Source organism: Morone saxatilis, unplaced genomic scaffold, assembly GCF_004916995.1.
Source record: "Morone saxatilis isolate NCDOM2014 unplaced genomic scaffold, NCSU_SB_2.0 Contig10, whole genome shotgun sequence".
Lineage (NCBI taxonomy): Eukaryota > Metazoa > Chordata > Actinopteri > Moronidae > Morone > Morone saxatilis.
This window is the reverse complement of record NW_023339652.1, coordinates 15,316,350-15,327,000: the sequence shown is the minus strand read 5'-3', so window position 1 is coordinate 15,327,000 and position 10,651 is coordinate 15,316,350. Positions and strand designations below refer to the sequence as shown.

At 42.4% G+C, this 10,651-nt stretch overlaps 1 protein-coding gene across 1 annotated transcript in view; it reads right to left on the bottom strand.

The window, feature by feature from the left end:
* Window positions 1–38: 38 nt before the first annotated feature.
* The window catches only part of zgc:162331 (uncharacterized protein LOC793007 homolog), a 33,813-nt gene continuing 23,200 nt past the window's right edge, over window positions 39–10,651 (bottom strand). Inside the window, exons 3-6 of the mRNA XM_035677905.1 lie at window positions 3,324–3,515; window positions 2,462–2,615; window positions 2,180–2,365; window positions 39–842 (exon numbers count right to left, since the gene is read on the bottom strand). Coding sequence (XP_035533798.1) covers window positions 518–842; window positions 2,180–2,365; window positions 2,462–2,615; window positions 3,324–3,515 — 857 coding nt within the window. The 3' untranslated portion in view covers window positions 39–517. The remainder of the gene's footprint in view (window positions 843–2,179; window positions 2,366–2,461; window positions 2,616–3,323; window positions 3,516–10,651) is intronic.

Genomic DNA, 10,651 nt, shown 5'->3' with positions numbered 1-10,651 from the left:
AAAAAAAAAAAAAAAAAAATATATAATATATATATATATATATATATATCTGTCTAGATTAGAGTATGTGGACCTCAGGAAGGCTGATAGGGATCCTTTTCATAACAATAAACTATTAAAAAAATGAACACTGCTGAGAGGTTTGAGCTGCCTGAACAGTGGCAGCCACAGTCAAAGTCTTTTATGATCCTTTATTGCAGGTTATTCTTTCATGAACGTCACTCCTTAAATAAAAGCTTCCTGCGTTCCCTTGTCGACGGGCTACTTGAAGCTTTCTCATAATTTCCGACGGCTAAAAGAATGCAAGACCTCCTCCAGAGAACTCCTCTTGCAGAAAGTGCAGCAGCAGTTCAGTAAGAATTAAGGAAAAAGAAAATCTGTGTTCCTGTTGAGTCCAAAATGCAGGACGAGTTCAGCAAGCATGCAGCACAAAGGGGGAACTTCTACACTGGCTGCATCTCCATTTTTACACCTTTTTTTCATGTCTGCTTTAGAACAGAGAAAGTGGAAGAGGTCGCTACTGCCATGGCCGCTGTGGTGTCGGGTTGGGGTTGGGGTAGATAGGCGCCGGTGTCGGGTGTGGGTAGGCGGGCACAGCTGTGTTGGGGTTTGGCGGGTACGTCGGGGTGGGATACTGCGCCATGATGTGAGGCTGGCTGTGGGCGGGCGAGGAGGCAGCGGAGGAGGAGGAAGGGAGGTGGAGGTAGAGGGGGGCGGACGGAGCGGATGGGGCGGAGGGTGCAGTCGGAGTTGGGACCCTCTGCAGCACGACGTGTGGGTAAAGCTGAGAGTCGGAGCGGTACAGCCCAGGCATGGAGGCCTTCAGCAAGCTCTCCTGACTCCTGTATGAAAGACAGAGCAAGAGAGCAAGAAATTAGGGGTGAGAAAGTAAGACCCAAAGTTGTAACTTATATAGAAAATAATTTGAGTAAGTGGTTCCACTGTCTTCTTTAACATAGTTTTCAATAGTATCAGAGTGCATCAGCCTCCTGGAACCACCAGCATATATTTTCTACAATGAGTCCTACGCATACACCATGTGAAAGGATATGACTGGTGTCATTCTATATTGTTTTTTATTGTCAACAAAACTATGAAAAGGCCAAAAACTAACAATATTTCAGTTTCAGTTCAACGTTCAATACATCTGTTGCCTTGGCTCATCGGCTCCCACTGAAGACGTAAATCTTGTGTCAAATACGTAGTTTCATAGAAAACTTTTTTTCGGGGCTATTATCAGCGGTGGATTCATGCACTTCTGATGTGCTACTGAGTGTCAGCAGTACAGTGTGTGGGGGGCTGACTCAAAACTATAGTGTGTTCATGGTAGTGGAGGAACCTGTCAGCCAGTGACAGATATATCAGGCTTTGGCTTCACAGGCAATACTTGCTAGTAAGATCAATTCAGTGCTTTCTGCTTTTCAAGGGATTTGTTGACAACATTTCAGTCAGCTCAAGGTAGCTTTGAGGTTCTGCACTTGTCAGTCTAACATTTCACAAAGCGACCAATCACAGTAGAGGAGGCACGAGTTCTCAAACTGCTGATGCAATAAGCCATGAACATGGATCTGGAGCTGTTACTGAACACCCATTTCACCTTTCAAACATGGTGTAGGTTGAGTGTGTTGGTGTGTATGAGGGTTATCCAGGCCCCATTTTCTGATGGTTTTCCTGGAATCTATCCAGTATTTCTTTATCTATTGTTTCTTGTTTTATTGGTATGCTGATTGCCTGTTTTATGCTCACATGTTGTGTTAATCTATACGTCAGGGGTTTACAATGGAAATGTATTGGACTGCATATCCCATGTGTACTTCCATGACATAAGCACAGGTGTTCTCTATTTGGTCCCATTATAAGGTGACGGATCAGCTTGTGTCATCCATTTGCTCTGATGATGTTTAAAGGCCAAAACCTTCTTTATCTTTTGTTTTTGTCAAAGCTGCAACACCTATCATGGTATTTATTAATGAAACTTACTAAACTGGATGGATTTAAGCAGTTGGTATAGGTGGTGCACCAAACAGGCATCGCATTATCAAGATTTTTAGCAATAAATGTCAAATGTGTTTAGGATAACAGTGGGCTGCACAGCTGTTCAGCATTGGTCTATTTTTACTACATTTCTCAACACAAAGTGCCAACCTCCATGACATATTTGGTTCTCTATGATGTTTACCTCTGGTATCCTCTGTTCTCATATCCACCGAGTCCTCCAGTCAGGTAGAGGGGGCTGTCAGGAGCCAGCCGGGGGTTCATCCTCTGGGAGAGATGGAAGATCTTGGGAGGGGGGAAAGATTCCCACTCACCCTCTTCTCTCTCCAGCCAACACTCGCTGCGACGGGCCGAGCGCTTCTCTCTGCGTCTAAAATGGAGAAAGTCTTATCAGCTAAGTAGTCCTCATACACCGGGGGGGTTTGAAAACAGGGGGTATTGAGGGCACCGCTCTCTCCAGCCGTACCTGCTCCGTCCCTCCTTCTTGGCTCGGTCCCGACTGGATCGTTCCTGCAGGCAGCAGATGAGGAAGGACAGGGACATGGCGAGGATGACAATGCCACTCACCACTGAAGCCAACACAGCCACTCTAAGGCCTCGGTCCTCAGGTCGGGGGATTGCTGTTGGGGGGGTAAAAATGAAATGTCAAAAGATTTATTTGAACAAAAACTGACATGTCAGTGTTCAGTAGTGGCCTGTAAATTGTTTTCAGCCGCCACCTGAATTTGAATATTTGGTACTCTGGTCCTGGAGGATGATTAAACACAAAAGGTGTATATTTATCCACTAAGAACAAGGATCTGTTCGGCAGTGCATGGCACAATTTCAGAACAGTAAACAGTAAATACGTGATTACAAATTTAACCAATGGACAAAAACAAAATGTTCCAGGAAAAGGAATCGAAAAAGCAACCATTTGTGTATTTTTTTTTTATATACTCTTCTCTATTGATAAAGGTGATCTTCCTTGTGCAGTACGTTTTTGATGTACTAAAGGTTCTGTCCTATTCCCTCTCTCCAGTCAGCGAGAAGTTGATAAGACTAGAGGAAAAGGGTTGACATCTTCCCTGAGCATGAAAAGGTACTGTGCAAGTTCCCCAGTGAGGCTTTACATGCGAGCTCCAACCAGATTTCACGCATAACCAGACATGAGAAATGAGAACTTGTTCAACCATTGCAGGCGTAGCTCATACCGAATGCAGGAAACCACAACGGTTGCTGTGAACTTACTCGCTTAAGAAGATTGGTCATTTGGAACATGGGTAATTGTAAAGAGAAGCTGAAAATCTGCTTGATTTCCCCAGATAAACCTGCTTAAACCTGCTTACCTTCACACACAGGCAGGTAGTTGCTCCACTGCGGTTTGCCGTTCCTGACATTGCAGTAGATTTTGTCACTGCCAACCAGCTGGTATCCCTCTCTGCACCAGAAGGCCAACACGCTACCGATTGACACGCCTGTGCCGCTCTCCACGTAGAAAGAACCCCGGCGTGGTGGCAGGACAGGGACGCAGGACAGACCTGAGGAGAGAGGAGGCAAAGCAGAAGGTCACTTCACTGATCGACGAAACACCTTGTGATTGAGAGCTAAGGACATAAATAGGGAAGGTTGGTGGTTTTGATTTGTGAGAGCTAATCGTGGTTATGAAAATATAATGCGTAGAGGTTGTAGAGTTTGTCATTTTGGGAAATATGCCTATTGGCTGTCTTGCCAAGAGTCAGATGAGAAGATTGATACCACTCAGTGGGGAGTAAATATGAAGCTGGAGCCAGCAGTCAGTTAGCTTAGCTTAGCACAAAGACTGGAAACAAGGGGAAAACAGCTAGCCTGGCTCTGTCAAAAGGTTAACAAAATCTTAACTTGGAAACCACTGATATAGTGCACTATATTTGCAGTCTGCCATTTTATTAAAGTGTCTGAATTCTGAGTGTCAGATTTATGCTCCATATATTGCCCTCAAAAATATCAGATATTTGCTAACAATTCCACAATGAAACGTGTTGCATATAATAGTGTGAATGTGAAAATTACCGTTCTACAGCTGTTATTTATGATTGAATGATGAATTGTGATTTATATGTCAGAAATCTCAATTTACTGCTCAATATAGAGCAAACTTGAGCACTCTGACAGAAACACTTCCAGTGGTGTGTACTTTAAACATTGCCTAGGTTCTCTTCTAAGAAACCACAGAAAATGGATGTTTACTTGTAATAAGTTCTTGGATTCACTCTAGAAATAGCAAAAATCACTCTCCTTTGTCAAAAAACTGCCATTCTCTCCTGGAATGTGTTAATCAGACTACTTTGCAAATCTACCACAACAAATGACACATCATGAACTCGGCAGATTCGTGTGGTTCTCAGGCTAGGACTGTGTATGATTGTTGACCATTGGTGGATTATGGCTCCTCTTGAAATAAGCCTGTTTACTTCTACCAGACTCCATTGTAGCTACTGGATATTTTAAACTCTTTTAATTCTGTCCCAATACTTCTTTCTAACTGACCCTTCGTCTCTGTCTGCCTCTTTCTACTTCTCTGTCCCACACGTTGTTTTTCCTGTCTTCTCTCGTCTGTCTCTCCACTCTCTCGTCAGACTTGGTCCACAGTGTCTGTTATCTATGCCCGGAGGATGAGATTAACAGTTACACTGGATGGATGGATACAGAGAGATGAAGAGAGGGAGAGACAGAAAGTGCTATTTTTATCTTCCCCATGCTACAATACGCAAATACCTCGGAGAGGTCTTGTGATACAGCAGCTATTGTTAGATTTGTGCTGCAGGGATTTTTTAGGCTCTTAGGAAATCTCATGTAAACCGACTGCATCGCTAGTTGCACAAAACATCCCACAAAGAATCTAACTCAAATTGAAAATAAGTATGGTTTATTTCTGCGCCGCAGCACATGATGACCATATGATATCTGCAGCGGGCAGGCAGGGTTATTGATCAATGCTGATGACTCAGCAAGCACTTGGCCAGCAGCTGGGATTTCTGGGCCAGTATAAGACATTACGTTGTATCAAAATACCAGATGATTAGACTGCTATCCAAAAAGACAGCATATTTTACTTGAATTTAATTGCAAGGAAGTGTCATGTTTGTACTGATTAATGGCGGATTGATAAAGTTGATAACAGTTACCTGATAGAAACTTATTGCAGGAGGAAGCACCATGCATGTTGTTCTTTTTAAATGAAATAATTGATCTGAAGATCAATCCACATTTACAAAAAACTAATTAAACCTTTCAGACACACTGTGTTACACTAGATTTCAGTTGTGAAAACTAGTTGTTTACCTCTCTGTGTTATCTGTGTTAATAAATTTCTTTGGCCACTTGGGAGCAGCATAACAAGCTGTAAACACAATACTAGCATATTATCAGCTTTGTCTAAGTTGACAATAGCTAACATGCTATCAAACAATTGTCTATTTAGAATCTAACAACAACAATGCTAGCATTTATTTAGAGTTGTGTTTCTGGAATTAATGTCCTGAGGGAAATAATTGGCTCTTTAGCTGCTAAATGCAAAACCAACCTGAACCAAAACAGTAAAGCTGGGGGTTGCAAATCCAAAACAATGAGCTTAAAGACACTACAACATGCATAGAACTGCAGAGTTGGGTGATAATTCTCTGTGGGTTTGTCACTAAAAGTGACACCTTTTACATAACCCATAAAAAAAGTTAACCAAAAAAGATTAGCGCAGCTTTAAAAGAGCTCTTGCTTTGAAAAGAATTGAACAGAGAAAGAAAAGTATGGTGTTTGGTTTGCTAACGGCCAGAAGGGCATGTGATGCTGCAGTTTGCTTTGCTGTGTCAGTGTTAGTAATCTCTGTGTGTGTGTGCGCCTGTGTTTGTGTGTGTGTGTGTTGGAGAGAGAGTGAGAGAGAGGGAGAAAGAGAGATGTCATCGCACTATAAGACCCTGTGAACATGCAAGCTGCTCTCTGCTGATTAGGAGCGACAGATGGGAGGATTTCTGCAGCGGTAGACACAGAGTGGGAGAGGATCCAATGATCCTGTAGGAAGATGACAGCATCCCCTCCCTTACACACACACACACACACACAAACAAACACACACACATCAAAGCACACACAGCAGACACGTGCGTAATGGGTACAGTACAGGGAAACAAGGACAAGCTGACTCTGTTTTTAAAGGGGAAACTAAAAGCCATTCTGTTTCCCCTAAGAGACCTTTTACTGATGCTATCACTCTGTGTGTGTATGTGTGTGTATCTGGCAGCCATCACCGTAGCCAAAAGCTGAAAAAAATAAAAAATAAAAAATGCTGAAGCATCACCACCACCAGTAGCACCACTACTCCAAAGGCTTCACCCCTTTGCCCAAATTAAGATTTTATAGCTCAAGTAACTGGAAAAGATGGTGGAAAACACAAATCCAAGGGTCTGGTTGAATTGTCAAAAAAAGTAGGTCCTATGTCGTATTCTACACATGTTTCCTTGACCTCAATGGGAAACGTCCTGAGGTCAAGTAAAGACATAAAGGAGAATTCTTAAGGACTCAGGAAAAGACAACCGCGGTGCTGAGAGAATCCGACTGAACTTTGCTACGCTACGTAATTACGTGATGGCAGATGTTGATGATGTGTGTCTGCTGCGATGGAACTACAACGTTCTGAAGATGGACTATAAAAAGTGATTTTTAGATACGTAGACTCTGCATTTTTACCATGTTGGTTCATGTACAGGCTACCAGTCATACAAATCTGCAACTATACATATCATAATCTTCTAATACTACTACTTGGTTGTTTGTATTTGTAAGTGGGCGGCTTTTTAAATGTTGCTGCTGCAAGGAATTGTGGGACGGCATTATCTCCTTTCGTATCTAAAGGATGGTCCATAGTATCCCCTGCTAAAGGAGATAAAAAATGAACAATTGAAGCTCCTTTCCTTAGCATTTAGAGAATTCGAACAGCTCTTATCATGGCTGCCACTGAAATACTTCCAGGTCCTTTCACTTAGTTAGGAACCTTCCAAAGCAAAATGTCTCTTCACAAAGGGCTTTTTAGTCAGGCTACAGCCAAATCCATCAACTCTTAATAAAACACATTATGTTTTTCTCCACACTGTGTAAGAGAAAGGTGGAGTTTTAATGAAGATTGGACATAGACGTTTGCCAATGCCAGGCTCCTGTCTTTCTTTTCATTGCAACAAAGCTGTTACTGTTTGATAATAATGTAATCCTGTCATTTGTGTTTGAGAGATGCAAATCTCTCAGTGAAACAATATTGAGGAGTGGAATTTGCATTTGAATGAAAGCGATATGATACTGTATAATTAAAATGAGGTGGTTTTAATTATCATCTGAGATTCATCTGGTGAGGTTATTACACCTTATTTCAGTAGCAGGAGCTGTCCTATAAAAATCTATAATAAAGACTCACACATGGTGCAGAACAACAGAGTTATCTCCTTCTCACATGGGGATATTGATTATTAGATGGTATGGTAAATTAACTTTCAGTGTCATTTTTATTGGGACTTTATTGAGCTTTATCTACAGTAGAGTTAGTAAACAGCAGCCCAATAAGTGAACATTTTCAGTTTATTGGAGAGTCAATGGCTATGCAGGTCTGGATTTGACTGACAGCTGCTGGCAGAGATGTAGTGCTGTTCGTTTATGTATCGGAGCGCACCTATTACGTACGCATGGTTATGTTGTGGCACGTTTCGCAGGTTATGCAACCACTGTTCCTACGGTGGCAAGTTTACATAACTATGGCTGACCACACAATCAAATAGGCTAAGAAAATGTAGCTAAGCAAGCTTCTCTTTCCTGCAGGCATTGTGGATACAGCACAAGTTGGCCAAGTTTAACAGGCTGGCTTCTTTGCAAATGCATCACAAACCTCTGAGATTTAATTTTCCTCTGTGTGTATGTGTGTGTTGACTCTACACTCTATTTGCCCTTTCATGTTGGTTCGGCCCCATTCAGAAAGCTTCTCTGTCATCGTGGAAACTGTGGGTTGCCAATCAAAGTGTTCAGCTGCCAGTGGGGTGCTAATACACTTCTGGACCCCCAAACCCGGCAACCCGACACCGCCAACCAAACATCCACTCCGCTGTATTCTTCTCTAAAACCCTCCCACTTGTCTCTGTCAGGGAAGCACTCGGAATAGTTTGTGATTAAATAAAGATTAGGCTCTCTGCATTAAAGATTCAGACACACACATACACATTCACATGCACACAATGAGTGAACAGAACAAACACACACTCGCTAGATGCACCCATGGCATGAACACATGTATGGAGACACAGATGTTCTGTACAGTGACATAAGGAGTGCATGCCATGCCTTCACGCACATATTTGTATTAGTGTACTCGCAAGGACCTTTACTCACTCTGTTTACTTTTTAGCATAATAAACCCCCAAACTTAAGACCTTGTCCTATTAACTGATCATTACACCATCAAACAATTCCAGGAAGTATGTTGCCGGCAAATAGTCCATTACATAATCAAGGATGAAGGAAATGCTTCACTGATTTAGTATTTTTCATAAAGTCCAAGGACAGATATGACAAAGAATGGTCCAAACTGTGCATATAGCAGTGTTTGAGATATCCCAACTCATGACCCTAGTGTGGGTCATTCTCACACTGGATCCTGCACTTCCAGTAATGCACCTTAAATGCATCTTTTTTGCAGTTATTGCGAGAGTTTGTCAAAACAAATGTTAATCTGTCTGTGTTTCTGTCCATCTGACAGGAGTCCTATATTACTCTCCTTTCAGCTCTGACTGGGTCTCCGCTGAGGGAAATATCTGGTCTTCCAGGGTGGTAACCCATTGTCTGACAGCAATTTAGTTTCTGGGGACAATGGCCAATGTTTTTTTGCTCCTAGTGATATCCGGATAATGGATATCTGTAAGGTCTATATATTGGCAAAAATCTGGCAATACAATACGTATCATGATACAAGGGTCATAATTCAATAGTATATTGCAATATATTGCGGTACTGTAAGCAAGGCGATATATTGTGATTTTAAAAAAGTCATAGCCCTCACTTTACGTTCTCTTCACTATCTAAACTACACTGTTTAAACACAAAAATGAAAACAGTGGTTTTGAGAATCAATACAATATCATAAAACTAAATATTGCGATACTTAAGTATATCAATATGTTCACACACCTCTAATATTTGGGCTAATCTTTATAAACAGATGAATGCAGATACATTTTAAAAAAGCGAATAAGGGGAAAGCCTTTTGTTAATAGAGACCGGAGTCTGTGTACAGCGCAGGAGGCCTTTTCCAAATATTGTCCTCTGCACATAGGACACGGGCTACACCACGACACGAGGACGACCCCTTTGTCCCTCCCTCCCTTGACTTTTTCACTCTTATCTATCGTACCCGCCCACTTGCACATTTGACATTAGGAACTCCTACACAGATTCACGCTCCACATTACAATAGCGCAGAGTCCACTCATTCGGCTCACATCACTTTATGCAGATGACTACATTAGTGCGCTAAATGAGTGGGGCCGGACGTTCGGTGGAGCAGACCTCTGCCCCTATGTTGTTAAAGGTGCCTTGATGCGATTCCTGGGCCTACTATTTGTCAGGATACCAAGTTTAACTCTCTCCAACAATCAGCACCTTATGCTGATCCTAACACGCACCAAAGCAAAATCATCATCTTCCTCCGCAGATTAAGGGTCTTCCAAAGGAGGTCATTTACTTAGCTATTCAGAATCACGGTAGATTCGTTATCAGCCAGGCTGGCTAAAAGCTACGACTTCATCTCCCCGCCTTTAGATTCTGACAACCAAAATACGCCAAGAAGATATAAAACAGGGCTCGGCACTGACACCGTACCAGCGTCCATGGCCTGCTGCACGAATACTCAGTTCATTAAAAATGCAATGTTCTCCCCGTAGTTAGAGTGCCTTCATTAGTGGTCGCATGTTGCGCACTTGCGACCCCCTAACACAGGATACGTTGGCAAAGACAACTAGACTGTTTACTGCTGGCGCTATGTGTCCTGGAATGGCAAGCGTCCCAGTTATAAAGTGGTCCGCACTCTCCCAGTGCAAATAAGAAGGCGTGGCGGGAATTAGCATGATTCCAAAACTTTAAGCTGTACCACTGGGCATCGTTAATGTTAAAAAGTCTTAAGTTTAGTCTGGGTTTGAAGACGACAAAATATCAGCCTGGAAAGCGTATCATCGAGACAGTATTTACATAGCACCACTCACAGGTTGCAGGATTCTTCTTCTTGGTAGGTATGATCCTTCCAAAAGAAGTAGTTTTGTATTAGGTGTCCCGAGTTCTGTCTCATGTGCTTTCAGGGCTGTTTAGAGCAGCCCGAAAAAATTCTTAAAAGGTTAAAAATGTGTGGTACAACATCGTCACCACTACTGATGGAAGCAATAATCAGTTTACTAACACGGGAGGGGGAAATGCCTCTTTTGGTTAATATGAGAGTCGGCCAAGAATAAGTGTAATTAAAGTGCTCCAGGGACATTGTGGGGCGAATAATACTCCTTGACTTCCAAGAAATGGTAAGCGACGATATGGTATTGGTTACCTCCTGAGTTGTTTTCAAAAACTCCTTTCAGAATAAGAGTCTGCTTGCCTATCGGGTTCCCCTGGGGGCGCAGAATCC